Source organism: Bos taurus, chromosome 19, assembly GCF_002263795.3.
Source record: "Bos taurus isolate L1 Dominette 01449 registration number 42190680 breed Hereford chromosome 19, ARS-UCD2.0, whole genome shotgun sequence".
Classification (NCBI taxonomy): Eukaryota; Metazoa; Chordata; class Mammalia; order Artiodactyla; family Bovidae; genus Bos; species Bos taurus.
This window is the reverse complement of record NC_037346.1, coordinates 49,823,498-49,840,636: the sequence shown is the minus strand read 5'-3', so window position 1 is coordinate 49,840,636 and position 17,139 is coordinate 49,823,498. Positions and strand designations below refer to the sequence as shown.

Genomic DNA, 17,139 nt, shown 5'->3' with positions numbered 1-17,139 from the left:
ATTGATTTTTTTCAAAAGACATGTAATTGTCTCTTAAAATAGGAAAGATACGCAATTAAGTTATTTTACAGTGTAGTCCAAAAAGTGACATTTAAAAAAACTAAATTTTTAAAGAAAAGCACTCTTGATTGAAATCTTTATTAAGTTTGAACACCTGGAATCATGTGAAGTCTGTTTTTGGAGCTGTGTTCCATTGTGGCAGGTCACGGAACGTGGCTGAGCGCACGGAGCCCAGGGTTCCTCGCAGAGCTGCTTGGAAGCATCTGGTTTAGAACAGTTTGTTCCTGTACCAGATGTTTAGTATAAACAGTCTAACCAGGAGTTCCCGTGGAAAGCGCACCTGCTCGTCCAGCCTGGTGGAAACTTACCATGGTAGCCACAGGGGCATCTCCTATACTGGGCACTTGCTTTCTCAGTCAGCACCTTCCTTAACCCTCTGGGGAGCCCAGGGAGCTGGAGGGGAGGAAAGAGGTACCCAGTGTCACCTGGGTGGATGCTCTGGTAGCACAGGTGACGAGGAAGCCATGGCTCAAAGGTTCTCAGTTACTTGGCTTCATTGGTATTGTGCCATGGCCACCCCAGTGGTGAGGTAGGGGTACCACTCTGGGCTGGGGCTGCCGCTTGGGTAGGGGGACTGCTGTGGGCTGGAGGAGGACCCCTGGTGTGTGGTGGGTTACCGCTGTGGGAGGACTTATCTTCCCTGTGGCCTTGGCTGATGTCAGATCTTTTTTTGTTTTTGGTCGTTCTTATTTATTTTTATTGAAGTATAGTTGATTTACGATGTGGTGTTAATTTTTTAAAATATTCTTTCCATTATGGTTTATCATAGGATATCAACTGTATAGTTCTCTGTGCTGCACAGCAGGATCGTGTGTATCTGTTCTGTATGTAACAGCTCACACCTGCTAACCCCAGCACAAGTCTGTTTCTCTGTGTCTGTGGGACCGTTTCAGTTTTGTCGGTTGGTTCATTTGTGTTGTATTTTAGATTATGTCGTATTTAGATACAAGTGACAACGTGGTAATCTTCTCTGTATCGTCCCAGGTTTAGTATATGTGCTGCTGAAGCAAGCACTCAGATCGTTATAAGTGTTTACTCTTCTTTGATTTGTCCTCTTCTCTGATCTGTGTTCCACACAGGAATGGTTCCTGTGAATAAATGGAGCATATGTGTTTGATGTGGAGAAGGACCCCGCTGTGATCCTGTCTGAAGTGTCAGACTCCTGGGACCCACGCTAGCTGGGTGGGCCCCAAGGAGCAGTCATCCTGGTCCCAGGGTCCTTCACCTGCTCTTGGCCTAGTGGCTAAGTGGTGTCCTCTGAATAGTGGAAAGGGTGAAACCACATTTTAAAGCGTGGTATTGCCTTTGTTAATAATTATGAAGATCGTGAGTGATCATTACGGACACTGGGGACAGTGACATGAAGCAGCAGCTAAGGAAACCTGGAGTCTCGCTGCCTGGAGGTCGCACTGTTGAGGTTGTAGCAGGTGGGGGCCATGAGCACCTGGGGCTCTCAGCATGATGCTTGGGCTGGCTTTGCAGTCCAGGGGTTGGGCCGTCTCTCCGTACCTCGGTTCCCCTACCTCCAGGGTCAATCGGACAAAGGCCTGGCCCATAGTGAGTGCTGATTGTCACCAATATCACACGTGAGCCATTGATGGCATGCACCCTGCTCGAGGGTTCTGAGTGTCCTCCTGTCATTAAATATTCTTTGGGTAGCAGCATGAGTTGCATTGAGTGGCTCTGTTGTATTTAAACAACACCCCCCGTCCTGTCATGGCAGGGTTTATTTCTGCCCTTAGGAACCATGGTGGCAGCAGTGCAGCTTCTGTGACAAGTTGGGGACATACCCCAGGAGGCCCAGGCACACAGGGTCAGGGCCATCTGCCTGCACTGCCCTCATCACCTTGTTACCCATGCCTCCTGAGTCCATGGTGAGTGGCTTGAACACAGCAGTTCCCGCACTCTCCCCTCTGGACAGGTGTCCTGTGGATGGGTCACAGGCACATGGCCTACTGCATCAACACACAGGTCTGGAGGTTTTGTTGAAAGTCAGGTTCCGCTCGTGTGATCTTCAGAAACGGCTCTCTTGTCCCTTACCTTTTACATTCCTGTTTTTTCCCCAAGTTTCCCCGTCTGCTGTTTCTCCCCTTTTTAGGTTGGAATATTCCCATGATACATGTATGTGAGTTTTTTACATGTAATCGCCATCACATCTTTATCCATCATACCACACTTACCTTGTTTGTTATTCGCTTTAAAACTTTCTTGAGTGTATTGATCCACTGAGGTTTGAGTTGCTTTATGTAGGAATATTCGCTAATCTCTTCCTCTGGGCGGGAGCTGCCCTGCACACCGAGGAGATAGGGTGCCGTCAGATGGAAGAGTAGGTACTTCTCGTTTGCCCTAGTCTTGCTTTGCGATTGTGTTACGCATTTCACAAGGTCCTGCCCCAAGACTATGGGCTCCTGCCCTAAAATAGTAACTTCCTGCTATCTTGCCATTGTGTGTTTCTCTTTTGAGGAGAGCCTTTATCTGTGGCTAAACATGCATCCCAGGAAATCCTGGACTGCATGCTTCACACCGGGACCTCTCGTGTTTTTACGGCACCTGGTAAAGGGAATGTCCATTTCTGGCCTCTGGACAGCTGAGCCTTGCCTCCCAGCCGCAGCACCATGGGCAGTGGTGGTGGGGGGGGCGCGGAGGACAAGTGGGAGGGCCCTTGGACCAGCGTGGCCACGTGACTTTCCTGTGGAAAGGGAGGCAGAGGGCTTCATGGGTGCTCCCCCGTGGCAGGGTGCGTGTGCTGGGAGCACGTGGGGGAGGGGGAAAGCAGGTGGTGTGCGGGCCAGGTGCCCACCCCAGCAACACAGGGTGCCCCAGGATCCCGCTCTGTTGTACCTGTGGAGACGAGCCCTGGCTGAGGACTCCCAGGGTCTGTGGGGCGGGCATCCCTCACGCTCCAGGGAACGCCGGTGCCCAAGTCTGCACTTGCCCCCGAGTGCAGAGTGGTTGGTGCTGTGGCTCGCAGTGCTGCCCACAGGTCAGCCTTTGGGATAGTTTTTTCAGATGTCCTGTGGGAACTAAAAACTAAATGTCTGTGGAACCAGATTTTCTGTCCGTCATTTCCTTTCCCCCAGCAAATTCAGCATGTTTTTTCCCGAGCAAGTTGGACTGCATTCTTTAGGAAGGTATGGTGGCTGTTTGTACTGATGACTGAAATAGAAGTTCAGTGGTGCTGGCCACACCTGCTCCCGGGAAACTGGTGCTTTCCTGGGCTCAGACTGGGCAGGCAGGCTCCTGGCTGCATAGGCGGTTCCATCATGTGCCGAGGCTCAGGGGCATCTCGGGAGACTCAGCCAAATGCGTCTGGGAGATGTCGTTCTAGTACTACTTGGGAGATGTGGCGCAGTGCATCCTGGTAGATACTGAACTGCATCTCGGGACGTGGCTCAGTGACTCTGGGAGACTTGGGCCCACGCGGTGATATTCCTCACGTGCTGAGTTTGATTTTGAAGTAGTATGTTGTTCAGTTGCTCAGTTGTGTCCGACTCTTTCGATACCATGGACTGCTTTAATTAGGATAATTCATTACTTATCAAAACTCATAACTTCTGAGCTGGCTGTATGGTGATTTTTTTTATTTTTTAAGGATGCTGCAGAGAACGTCTGAGCTCCTCCCGATCCCTGGAGTGCATCTGTAAAGGCCTGCAGTGGGGACTGGGTGTTCTGAGGGTTAACTCGTTTCTCTCACCTAGAGGCTGCTTTGTCCTTAGGCAGTTGGCGTTAGACAAATGACATGCTGTCTAGAGAGAAGGGTATTTAAATTACATTGCTGGACTCTGGGTTGCCAAAAGGAAGCCCTCTGGGGAACCTTATATATTTGACATGTATTTGCAGTGTGTAATTGGAACCGTGAGAAAGGTTTTTTGTTCAGTGTGATTGAAGAGTTTCCTTATTTTAAACCTGTTGAATCTGGAAAGAGCTGTTAGTTTTTGAATTTTTTCCTCTGATAATGGCTTCTTATAAAAGTTTAGGGCAAAGACTGTGTCTCCTTCATATACCACCCCAAGGCTCAGTAATTGCTCCGTACCCTGCGTAGACTGGGGCTGATCTGTCTCTTGTCTTCCCGTCCCCGGATATCTGAACTGGAAGCCCAGCTCATCCTGCACAGAAGAGCCTGGTGATGAAGGTCCGAGAGGTCAGGGGCAGCCACAGGCCCTGCCCAGCAGCAGCAGCAGCAATCCCGACCCCATCCTTCTACCCGCCTGGGGCATGAATTGAAGCCGAGAGCCTCATTTTCCAACTTTCTTGTTGAAGAAATCCGTCATCTCTCTCTCCTCCTGAGCGGTTTTGCATTAGGCAGATCAAATCCCTTTTCAGTGACTGTGAGGCAAGTGTCCCAGCATTGCTCTCAGTGGCCCTGTAGTCCCCTCTCAGACCCCAGTCCAGCAGCGAGGCCTGCGTTTATTGCTGGCAGCACTTCTTCCAGCCCATCCGAAAAGAAACCGATCCTGAATATTCATTGGAAGGACTGATGATGAAGCTCCAATACTTTGGCCACCTGATGTGAAGAGCTGACTCAGTGGAAAAGACCCTGATGCAGGGAAAGATTGAAGGCAGGAGGAGGTGGAGACGACAGAGGATGAGGTGGTTGGATGGCATCACTGAACTCGATGGACATGAGTTTGAGTAAGCTCCGGGAGTTGGTGTTGGACAGGGAAGCCTGGCGTGCTGCAGTCCATGGGGTCGCAAAGAGTCGGACATGACTGAGCAACTGAACTGAACTGAGCGCTTCTTCACCTGTACTTGGGCCTCAGCCACTGGTGTTTGTGGCAGGAGTAATAGAGGGGTCACCGGAGCTTTCGAGAGAAAGAATTTGAACCTGCCCATGCTGAGAACTGGGGTAGGACCCGCCAGGGGAGCTGCAGCAGCCTGGTCGCATGGGTGGGCAGGGCTGGCAGTGAGGCCCTGAGGCCCATGCGGGCTCAGGTCTCTGCTTCTCTGGCCTAGCTGGGCGGACGCAGAACAGTCAGAGCCTTTGTGTCTTGAGGGCCAGTGGCTACCCGAGCACATCACATGGGCACATGTGGGTGCCAGGGACCAAAGTTGGGGTTTGTGGGGGCCACCTTGCTACACAGAACTCAGAGCCCATGCTTTGTACTGCTTTTTTCCTCTCTCAAGTAGGGCTGAGCCCGAGTGCAGCATATGGCTCCCACTGCTCTCTCACAGCTGGCCTCCTTCCATTCCTTGAGGCAGAGAAGTGGGCCAGATAGCCCTGTGTTCGGACCTCCGAGCGTGTCGATTTTCCCATCAACAAATGCCGGTCAGCCATGTGAGGTCTCTTACTGTGCTGAGGCAGACCTCTGTTAGTGGGCACAGGTCACAGTGGGTGTCCTTTTCTTTGTGACTGGTTGACCTTAGGACCCATCTCACTCTGACCCCGGCATCCGGCGCCCCCACCCGCTCAGGGGCCTGGGGGCCCGCTGGTCAAGGGTGAGGCTGTGTCCTTGTGGAGGTGGGCTTCTCCCAGGGGTCCCGGAGCCTGTCTCAGGGTAGTGGTTGGATGTGACGTCCACCTGAAGTGCATGTGGACGGTACTGACCGCTGTCACTCATAGCTGTCTGTTTGGAAATTGATTTTGTCCAGTGGACCGATAAATTGGGACTCAGCAGTTAGCATCCAGATTCCCCTCAGGCTAAGAGTTGCTGAACGGTCTTCCCCAGAAGTGTCTGGGCAGCTGGGTAGAGTGGTGATTTTAGAGAATGTGGCGAGGCACTGACGCTGAGCTTATACGGGGCGCCCGTCAGGTGCCACAGCCTGTTAGTTCTGACACGCGTTGGGCCATGACTAGGCTGCCCTCTTAACACAGAGAGTATGAACAACACTAGAAAACTAGGAGTAGTTCCAGGTAAAGTAGAACTTCCCCAGGTAAGACAAATGAAGGCCAATTTTAAGCATTACAGCTTAAGTTCAAGTTGAGATAATTTTTAAAATGGCTAATTAGATTTAACTATTTTATCTGAAATAGCTGTGGTAGTGTCCTCTGGTTTGGTTTGGCATTTATACATGCTTTGTATTTTATATTTTATTTTATTGAAGTATGATTGACTTACAATATCATGTTAGTTTCAGATGTATAGCACAGTAGTTTAGTTTTTCATACACACATATGTTTTTCAGGTTTTTTCCCCCCTAAAGGATATGATAAAATACTGAGTATAGTTCCATGCTGGCTGGCTATTTTATTTTTATTTTAAAAGCTTTTCTGGCTGCTCTGGGACTCTGTTGTGGTGCTTGGCCTCTCTCAAGTTGCCGTGAGCGAGGGCTGCTGTCTGACTGTGGTGCGTGGGCTTCTCCTGTTGCAGGGCACGGGCTCTGGGCACGCGGCCTCGGGAGCTGCAGCAGGAGGGCCGCGTCGCGCAGGCTCAGGAGTCGGGGCACTTGAGCTCACTCACTCGAGCTCACTTCTTTTACTTTTAAACCCCCTTTGTTGTTGTTTAGTCACGGAGTCCAACTCCTTGTGACCCCGTGGATGGCAGCACGCCAGCATAAAACTCTGTGCGTGAGTGTTATATAGTTTATTTTCTTTTAAAGTAATTTACGTGTCTCTAATAGACAAACCCTTCCCATATACATGAAATACATGAATATGATAATAGGCAAATACCGTACAGCTTCAGCTCCCTTTAACAGTACAGTGTTCTTCCCAGGGGTCTTAAACTCATTTGTTTCTTTGTATAAAAAACCATGTATGCAGTATTAGAAACTCAGTGAGACATTTTAAAATGGAACCAGAAAGAATATCTGTATGTATTTCCAATTATTTTAAATATCACAGATGATTTACATAGTTCAATATATCTGGGTTATTCCTGAAGTTAGCACAGAGTGACCCTGGGCTTGCTTTCCTTTGTCATCCTGGCTCTCAGCCCTGAAGCTCAGCGAGGTCACAGATGCCCTCTGAGCAGGGTTAGCACACCTGTGTAACGGGGTCCACGCTCACTCCCCAGCTGGAGACGGCTTTTGGCCAGAATTAGAAACCCATGTGTTGTTCGTGGTCGCCTTGACAACGAGACTCTGGGGGACGTGGCCTCGGGGTCAGGTGTCCTTTGCTCCCTGGACAGTGTCCTGGGTGACGTTGCCCACCCTCCTCTCACTGCCCTGATGTGCCAGCGCCTTCCCTCGCTCCTGGCGGCCCCTGTGTCCCTTTGCGTCTTCTAGGACCTGGTAGCGTCCCTTGGGTGTGGCCGACGGGCATGTCTGTGCCATCCTCTAGGAGTTTGGGGGCAACTTTTCAGAAACATTCTCACCTGAGTCGAGGTGGTGGACTCTTGAGTGACTTCCTGAGCAGGTCGTGAGTTTCTAAGTGACTTGGGGTGGGACCGTGGTGTGTGTTGCTCACACCAGGCTCTGCAGGGCCAAGGTGCAGGCGGGGTGGTGGTACAGCGGGCACAGTGTCTGTGGAGCCAGGAGCACTGCTTCAGGGCCGCTTCACAGTCTCTCTCCCCTGTGTGCAGTTGTCCCCGTGATCCTGAGGGCGCTGACGTACGAGGAGAAGCGGGGCGCCTGCAGCGTGGGCTCCAACGTCCGGGACGCCGCCTGCTACGTGTGCTGGGCCTTCGCACGTGCCTACGAGCCTCAGGAGTTGAAGCCTTTCGTCGCGGCAATCTCAAGGTAAATACTGTTAAGTGATCCTCCAGTCGCTTTGGACTAGTGACAGCATTGGCTTGCCTGCTTCACTGTCTGCTCCTGTGCAGTGAAAACCAGCACAGCCTCATGAGGTCAGAAAAATACCTTTTCCATGGCTTCCTGGGCAGAGCATTGAGGGCAGCGGGCTGTACCAGCCACATGGGCGTGGGCCCCACTTTTAGGATCCTACGTCTGTGCCCGGGAAAATTCGAAAGAGATGTGTCCCTAGTATAGTGATGTTAATTTTCTCCCTGTCTCCTGTCAGACTGAAGTGAGTCCCTCTGACATGAAAAGGGAATTCAGCCATCCACTTCTGGTTGTTGGTTCTGTGTCACGCTGGAGGAGGAGCTGAGAACTGGGTTGGTCATGGTTGTAACACCAACCTGACCACTTTTACTCAGAGATGGATTTTAACATGATCTCCAGTCCTGGAAGCTGCCTCCCACCAAGGAGGTGCCCTGACAAGAGTGGGAGACCCTCAGGCCTCAAAACGTATCCACAGGGCAACTCTGTCTCCTCCTCTGGCCAGTGCAATGGGCTTCCCTATGGTCTGAGCACCAGCAGCGCCTGGGGAAAAGCCGCAGGGGACGGGGGCCACTCGAGGGTCAGGAGAGGGTTCTCAGGCTCGCTTACTGCTCAGGTCGCGTGGCCAGGCTGTATCTCTCAATCTTAACCCTCATGTGAAGGGAAGGCCTGCAGAGCAGCCTGGGGATTCTGATCCTTGCTCAGGGAGATACACTGCTTCCTAGGAAGTCGTAAAAGTGTCTGACTTCTCCTGGCCGTGTCACCCCGGGAGGGGCAGGAGGGCAGTAGGCTCCTGGAGAGGCCGTGGTGGGTGTCTGCGGCCTGAGGCCTGGCTCCGGAGACCAGGCTGCCCGTGCCTTTGTCCCTGCTCCTGCCCTCGTGTGTGTTCCCCACTCTCTTGTTGGTCTACGAAGGTGAGATCGTTTGCTGTTAATACAGCTTCGGGGAGGGCTCTGCCTGCTGCTTTCTTGCTCTGCTCCTCAGCTTTTTGGAAGCTGCTTCTGTAACTAGAATGAAAGCGCAGGGTGTATTTTGCTCACTGTTTCCATCAGCAGTCACAGCACGATGAGCCTCTAGATGGGAGCTGTCTAATTCACAGTCGTGGCGTCCCACTCAGCTGAGGTCTTGTGCCCAGGGCCCAGGCAGGTCCAGCTCTGCACCTGTCACACTGCCTCTGCCAGAAGCTGGCATGCCCCGACTTCGGGGGACCTGGCTTCAAAGGGTCATTCCCATTTCAGAGTGAAATCATCTCGGCAGGCTTCTTTTTTCAGTTTAACCTTTGTGGCTGAAAGCACTGAAGGTTGCAGGAACCTGGGCCCCTCCTTTCTCTGGGGACTGTCTTTGGCTCAGCCCAGCCAAAGAGAGAATCAGGACTGAGGGCTGAAGCGTCAGCAGAGGCACTGGGCACAGAGGTGAGTGGCCACCACTCATAACGTCCTCTGCTTGGGGCAGAAGCTTCTCGCCACCCCATAGGTGAGAGCATCAGAGTCACAAGACCTCATTGCCAACTTGGAGAGACATAGTGTGAAGAGTCCTGAGCCCTGTGGGCACAGATGAGCCAGAGAGCAGGGTTCTGTGCAGGCCCTTGACTTGGGAACGGAGACTCTTTCAGCCGCAAGCAGACACCGTTGCAGTGTTCATCTCAGCAGAGGTTTTAATGCAGAGTACCAGCCATTGAGGGTGTGCAGGAGTGCTGGTGAATGTTAAGCCTGGCCCTTGTGTAACATGTGACACTGGAAGCATGGTTTCCCATTGTGGGCGATCCTTCACAGACTCCCATCCAGTTCTCCAGGAGGCTGAAGGGGCACCGCACATCTTACTCCAGGGTGACCCCTGTTACTCAGAAAAGGAAAGACCCTGTCTGGTGAAGGGGTCACATCCTGGAGCTTGTGCCTGTCTGGGGAGGGTGTTGAAGAGACCAGTGACCCCACTGGATAGAGGCCTCTGCGGCCAACCTTCAGGGCAAGGGTGCTGCAAGTCTGCTTATAGCTGAGGGCCTGGGCAGGCCCTACCAGGGGACCCCCAAGGGCTCTGAAATGTGGGGGGATGGAGTGGAGGTGGGTGGTCAGGATGCCAGGCTTTCTGAGGTGGGATTTTTTAAAAAATGGTGCTTGGGTTGAAGGACAGATCACAGTGGCAGGGACTGGTGGCCACGTCCATCCACAGAAACTCGTCCATCCACAGAAACTCGTGTGGTTCACTCAGGACCTTTGATCTCGGGGAAGGCTGAATTTCCCTGACGTCTCGGGCACGCCCAAGAGATCGCTGATGAGTTTACACTCACCGAAAGTGCAAGCTGGCAGGGGAGCCCAGAGACTCCTGCTTCACAGCGCTCCTAATTTCTCCTAATTGACCCTGGAATTGGTGCCTTGTGGAGTTTCTGCTCAGAGGGGGCCCCTCTTGTCCCCTTCCCCTGCGCCCATCCCAGGACTGGATTGGCAAGTGCCCATTGGAGCTGTGCCTGGCAGCTTTCTCAGTCCAGTTTGGCAGGTTCCTAGGGAGCCTGTGCTCCAGCCCTTCCCGGTCCATCTCCATGGCAGGCCTGGGGGGTGGAGCGGGCGGGCTGGAGGTGAGTCACAGTGCCACGTGAGCCTTCAGGACGCTGCTGGTGCTCGCCTCCCTGCCTTAGAAGTATCGGTTGGGGTGTGTCCTTCGAGATCTGCCTCTCTTGGTTTGTAATAAGTGACCACATTTTAATTGTCAGCTTTTAAGCCCATTCATCCTGGCACATGATAAAATCTTGAGATCTTCAACTATACTTTCACAAACTCTTCAGTTTGAATCCTGCAAAAGTAGACAGTTGAGATCAAACTATAATTCTATAAACGAACTAGACACATCTGATGGAGAGAGTCAGGCGGCGGTAGTAACGAGGCAGGGCTGGGCGCAGCCCACACAGAGGGAGAGGTCAGTGTGGCCGGCCCCCAGCTCAGACGGCCGGGCAGGGAAGAACCTTCCTAGAGGAACGTGAGGAACTGTCGTTTCACTTCACCCGTGGATATATGCTCACCATCTCTGTTTTATAAATACCCCAAAGGAAGTTTCTAGGTCAGTACACAACATAGTTTGAATTAGCGTTGGTCGGTTTTGAAAACCCGTATTTCCTAAGTGTTATACGCAGATTAAAAGATGGAATAATTATTTTGTGGATAAGTAAATCGGGCTTCCTGAGAAGCTAAGCGTAATTTAGGGACAGAGAAACACAGAGTTAAAATGGTAGAGGATGGTCGTGTATTATTTTGAAATAGCCTTCTCACCAGTAATCAAAAGCTAATTTGCAAGAAGAAAAGGAGAAAAAAAAAAAGCCCTGTTGCCAGTATGTGCGTTGGTTGTCACCTTCTAGCGATTTCCTCACCTGAAACTCTTTTGTAAGCCGAGCTCCTGTTGACATCAACCCTGCAGGGCCCCTCCCGTGCTAGGGGCAGTGCCCAGCTCAGCCTCGCAGAGCAAGCCGGGCGAGCAGGGCAGCGTGGGCAGCGCCTGGGGATTGGCTCCCAGATCTCTTCCTCGAGGGCAAGATTGTCCTGAAAAATCAGGAAATGGCAAGCATTGCTCAAAGCTACGTCTTGTTCCCACTCAGCGTTTCTTGATGGCAGACTTCCAGGGGGAAGATAACCTTTTTTGTTTCTTGAGAAAAATTAAGTGGCAGTTACTGACCAGAGTGTTCCCGCCCGTCCACCTGTCAGGCCTCCCCTCGGCCTCCATTTAGCTCTGCTGTGATTGAAGCACTTTGCAGATGTCTTGTGTTTCACCGTCATGTCAGCTGGCTCCTGAACTTTGATTCTTCTGATTTAGGGAAAAATTTAGCCACAGGCGGGTCTTGCAGTTTATTTCCCAAATAGTGTGACTTGTAGCTTTTAAGCATGGATGGGTAAGAAATCATCCATCTTGATATTTTGAAAAGCATATTTTGAAATGACATTTTGATATTTTGAAATGACAGGGTTACTGTTACTCAAGGTAAAAAGGATGTTTTGTTTTTTATTGCCACAAAAATATTACACCAACTAACAAAAATTGAGTTTGGGGTAAGATCTGCTCTTTGCTGTACCTGCTAAAAGCCAGGTGCCTGGAACTTGGAGCAGGTCTGGGCATGCAGCTCCCCTGACTCGGACAAGAAAGAAAATCCCTCTCTGTTTGACATAGACCATCCTTCTGTGTTGGGAAATCCTGGGGAAGTATCACCTGAACTCTCCCAGCGAAAGCAAACAGGTGAAGATACCGAGAGCGTTCCAGGCCCAGTGGCTGCCATGTGCTTAGAATGCTCCTTGGCTGGCTGCAGCCTGGCCCCTGCACCCCTCTCGGAAATGGGAAAAGAGAGTGCAGAGTCATGCTCTGCCCCGGTCTGCTGAGGAAGACTTCACAGCCCACGGGACGTGGGGGCCCTGGGGGCCCTGGGGGAATCTCTCGTGATTATATGTAACCCGTGTTGTCACACGTACTGTTATTTGAAACATGCTAGTATTTCCAGATAAGCCAGTTTTGTTCTGAAAGTGTGAAATCAGAACAATTTTCAAAATTTAGTCCACACCAGAACAGTGTTAAAAACCTGTTGCATTCACAGAGGTTTACACAGTGGACTTGTTGAATTAACTTGAGTCTGTACTTAAAAGTTGTGCTTTTTAAGTGGTTTTGTTATATTTGTCCTACTGTATTCTGTGAAGGCTGGTAGAATGTGAATAAACCAGTAAATATTTTAAGCCATTTACTCACGAATGCAGAAGCAACCTGATGGAGGTTTGTGGGCCCGTCTGTAGTGCCCCAGGGTCAAGTTCTCGGCTATAGCCAATGCCGGCCCTTTGGTTACCAGTCTTTGGACAAGCCTCACCCTGCCTGTCTGAGTCGGTGGCCTGGCCCCAGGGCCCTCATGAGCTGTGGGGGTCTGTTCCTGTGACCACAAGGCCAGGGTATGCTCACCGTGAAGGAACAGGGGCCTTGCACCCAGAGGTAGACCGCTGCTTGCCATTCAGGGGGCTTTCTGCTGGGGTTCCCATGACACACAGTCTCTCCAGGAATGACTGCTGTGTGGCTAGTGACCACAGGAACTGAGCCAATTGGGCTGGGCCGTACCATGGGGGGAGGGGGTGTGCCCACAGACCCACCTGAGGGCGAACACAGAGAGGTGTCTGCAGATGAGTGTAAACGCAGTGTCCTGCAGTGAGTGCCTGAGCTCGACCGGGACAACCCCTGCTGCGCCCCTCATAACCACCAGGTAACCATGGGGAGCAGGTGCAAAGAGAGTGAAGTAGATGGAGCCCCTTGCCCGTGGCTGGAAGGAGGTAATCCACACATGATGAAGCTGGGAAGGGCCCTTCGACACAGGAGTTCAGTACTGTTTTGGCTTGATTACAATGTAAACATAGTCTTAAAGCCCAACTATCTCCGTTTGGCACCACAGGGCAGGCCCCCCAGGCTGACCTGCATGGCGCAGCAGGTAGCACAGAGTGGAACTTGGTCTTGGCTCAGTGGTCTTGGCTGCACCAAGGTTGAAATTGGGCTCAGCCTGTCCTGGGCAGAGCCAGCATGTCCACAGCTTGGAGGGGGGGTGGTCTGGGGGTCGGAGGGGTTTGGTGTATAACTTAGCAGTGACCTTGCAGGGGTTATGGTGGACTGTAGATTGGCAGGTGATTCTAAGTTTCTTCTTTTTTTCCATTTTCTCTTTATTAATAAGTGTTCAATAATTAAAAAATTGTAATTTAGGACAAATAGATTGACAGGAAATTTCAAGAATTCAGTGTGTAATGTGAACTTCTGGTAGTGTTGGCTGGACCCAGAGTCAGTGAAAACATGTCCACGTATTTCTTATGTCAGACATTAAAGGAAAGCGGGAATTCTTGGTTAGTATATTTTCCTAAAATACGTATGATCTTATGGAGGTGGCGCTAGTAGTAAAGAACCTGGCTGTCAATGCAGGAGATGCCGGAGACACGAGTTTGATCCCTGGGTTGGGAAGATCCCCTGGAGGAGGAAATGGCAACCCACTCCGGTTTCTTTACCTGGAAAATCCCATGGACAGAGGAGCCTGGCAGGCTACAGTCCATGGGGTCACAAAGAGTCAGACACAACGGAAATGACTTAGCTTTAGCACTTACTCATATGTAAATATAACACTTAAAATTCCATTGATGATAGTATATTTTAGAGTAAAATATCAAATATGTTGTCACTAAGAACAGTCACGTGTATATGCTAATCTCAAACTCCTAAATTATCCCTCGCCACCTTTCCCCTTTGGTAACTGTAAGTTTGTTTTATATGTCCGTGGGTCTATTTCTGTTTTGTATAAACGTTTATTAGTACCATTTTTTTAAAAAAAACTTACTTATTTTTTAATTGAAGGATAATTGCTTTACAGAATTTTGTTGTCTTCTGTCAAACCTCAACATGAATCAGCCATAGGTATACATATATTCCCTCCCTTTTGAACCTCCTTCCCATTTCCCTCCCCATCCCACCCCTCTAGGTTGATACAGAGCCCCGGTTTGAGTTTCCTGAGACATACAGAGAATTCTCGTTGGCTCTCTGTTTTACAAATGGTAGTGTGAGTTTCCACGTTACTCTTGCCGTACATCTCACCCTTACTACCATTTTTTTCCCTCTGTGTAAGTGATATCATATGATACTTGCCTTTGCCTTACTTAGTTGGTAATCTCTACATCCATCCATGTTGCTGCAATTGGCATTATGCGTACTGCTGTATAGAAACCCGTCTCAGCAGGACCTCCTGTGTGACACAGGGAGTTATACTCAGTGTGTTATAATAACCTATAAGAGGAAGGGGTGTGAAGAAGGAATAGATGCACACCCGTGTGTGACTGAATCACTTCGCTGTTCACCCGAAACTAACACAGCGTTGTAAGTCAGCTGTATTTCACAAAAGAAAAAACCAGGAGGTTTATAATTGCTGGTTATTGAAAGATCACGGAATTACATGTCTTGGTCAGTTTAATGATTTCTGAAATTTTGTTAACAAAAGCATTTAGATGTTGAAATGGAATCAATTAATCTTTAAATGGTCCCGCTAAAGTTGATGAATTTCCTTTAGTGTTAAGACTGGTATTTTTTTTTTTTTAATCTCGTCTTGGGTATAGTTTATAATATAGTAAAGAGTTGAGAGAGGAAAAGGAAACCACTCTCTGTTGCCTTTATTAAAGGAAAAGGTTCTTCCCTTTAATAAGAGTTTTGCTGAAATTCATTTCAGCTTCAACTAGTGAAAGGACCCCAAATACTAATAATACTGGATCTTTAAAAATCTTTAGATATTTAGTTGCTTTTCAAAAAAACTTTTAAGTTTGAACTAAATTTAGACTTAAAGAAGAATAGCAAAAATAATAGCAGTTCCCGTAAAAGCCCTTCATCAGCTTCCCTGAACGTTGACTTCTCACAAAGGAGACCAGAGAATGAGTGTTGTGTGGGGCCAGTGATTAAACCGCAGCTGCTGTTTGGTGATGTGCCATCTTGGTTTTGAATTTGGGGTGTGTCCCAAACTCACTGCCCCCCATTGAAGTCTATAAAATTAATGTGTAAAGAGCGATAAGCATTTTGGGGGTGCTTTGAGACTCTAATAACTATCCAGTTTTCACACTCGGTGCCCATCAGCTCCTGTGCTAGGCCAGCAGCGATGGTGGTGGTTTCATAGGAAAACGGGTCCCTCTGCTTTCTGCTCCTTTGTTGACTTACATCAGTGTGGACCACGCCTTGTCTTCTAACACTGTTGGTTATTTTGGTGTCAGATTGCAGCGTGTTTAGTTATTGGGAACAACTTCAGGTTGGCTTCTGTGCCTTTTTTCATTTTTCCTAATGGTTTCTCAATTTCTAGCACGACAAGATGCCCCAGGCTTTTCTTTTTTCCTTGACCCAGCCTTGGAGTCAACCACCTCCAGGAGTCCTTGTTCCTCTTAGTGGAGAATGGTGTTTAGAATTCAAGACCTGGGTTCCACGCCCACACCCACTCCTACACTACCCTTTGTACCTCCAGCCTGGCCAACTGCGTGGACACCTGCGATTCCAGCCCAGGCCTGCCCGGTCCCCTGACCTCCTTCCTGTGCGCAGTACTTCTTCATCCCGGCTCCCTCCCAGCGTCTGTGTGCAGTGGTTTCAACACTGCTGACCCTCCCTGTGAGAAACACGACCGCTCCAGGGGAGAGTGCTCCTCTGTGTCCTCCCCGTCCATCGAGTGGGGTGCCCCTGGCTCACACAGGCACATTTCCAGTGTCCCAGGGGCCCCGCTGCCTATACTTTTTAATTTGCATTCGGGAAAATTCACCCGTCATGAACAGCTGTTGACAGATTCGTAGAGTTGGCTCCCCCAATTTCAGTACCAAACAGAATGGCTATCAGACAGGAGGGCAGCATCTCTTTCAGGAGATCTCGGTGTGTCCGAAATAACCCCTTTTCAAGCATTTCCTCTGGGGGCTGATGGGAGATCAGTTCACAGGTCACACCAGCAGCAGCGCTCTGTCCCAGTTTGCTTTCTGTTGTCGCCGAAGCCCAGTAAGCACTTGAGCTCCTCCTGATATGTCCCTGATGGTTGAGGGTGACGATGTAGCAAAGGGAGGTTTCAGTGAAGCTGGTGGACAGTCTGAGCCCGGGGGGAGCTTCCTTCTTGCCACCTGTGGTCAGAGTTTGACTTGGGGAATAGGCCCCTCAGAGCAGCTCTGCTTGGCTGCCATTTCTGGGGAGGTGCAGGGCTCATCGCTGCTCTTGCTGGCCTCCTGGGCCCTCTTGTTTCTGTTTGTACCTGTGGTCCTGCCCCCAATACTGCTGTCCTCGTCCTGGCCTACAAGGCCTGTGCACGAGGCCACCCTCCCTGTGAGCCCGCTGGCTCTGGTGCAGTTGGGGTTGGCCACCCCCGCTGCCCTATGAGCATATCTACCACTGAACCCACGAGCCATGGACGGGCTCCTGGGCACGTGGAGGAGGGAGACTGTGGGGTCAGCATCCCGGGGGTCTGTGGAGAGTCCCTTTCATGAACCTCCTCCTCTCTTCCTCACAGCGCGCTGGTGATTGCCACTGTTTTCGACCGAGATGTAAACTGCAGGAGAGCAGCCTCTGTAAGTTGTCCTGTTTGGTCCTTTTCTTGAAGGTGTGGGTGGCTCTCACCCGTGACCACCTCCCGAGAGACTGTTGTCACCGGCTTATGAAGCAGGAGCGAGGCCCAGGGGCGGGGGGAGGGTGGCTCCCACTCCCTCTGGGTCCCAGCTGGAAAGTGGGCTGTAGCCTGTGGCGGGCGGGTCACAATGGGCTGCCGGCCTCCAGGCGGAGATGCAAGGGGGTCCCGGAGGGGCGAGTGTGCAGTGGGTGCTGCCATCTAAGTGAGGGTGGGGCCTGGGATCCGTGTTGCAGCCGTGTCCTCTACTTGTGGGTGATGTGGAATCGTGACCTCTGTCCTCAGATGTAGGGGCTCCGTCAGGTCACAGAGCT

The 17,139-nt window shown here is 50.7% G+C and overlaps 1 protein-coding gene across 5 annotated transcripts in view; it reads left to right on the top strand.

Annotated features, from left to right (window-relative positions):
• TBCD (tubulin folding cofactor D) overlaps positions 1-17,139 on the top strand; it is a 148,305-nt gene that overhangs the window by 76,127 nt on the left and 55,039 nt on the right. For all 5 annotated transcript variants that reach the window (XM_010816446.4, NM_174194.2, XM_010816445.4 and 2 more), the window contains 2 exon segments: positions 7,521-7,677; positions 16,712-16,769. In XM_010816446.4, coding sequence (XP_010814748.1) covers positions 7,521-7,677; positions 16,712-16,769 — 215 coding nt within the window.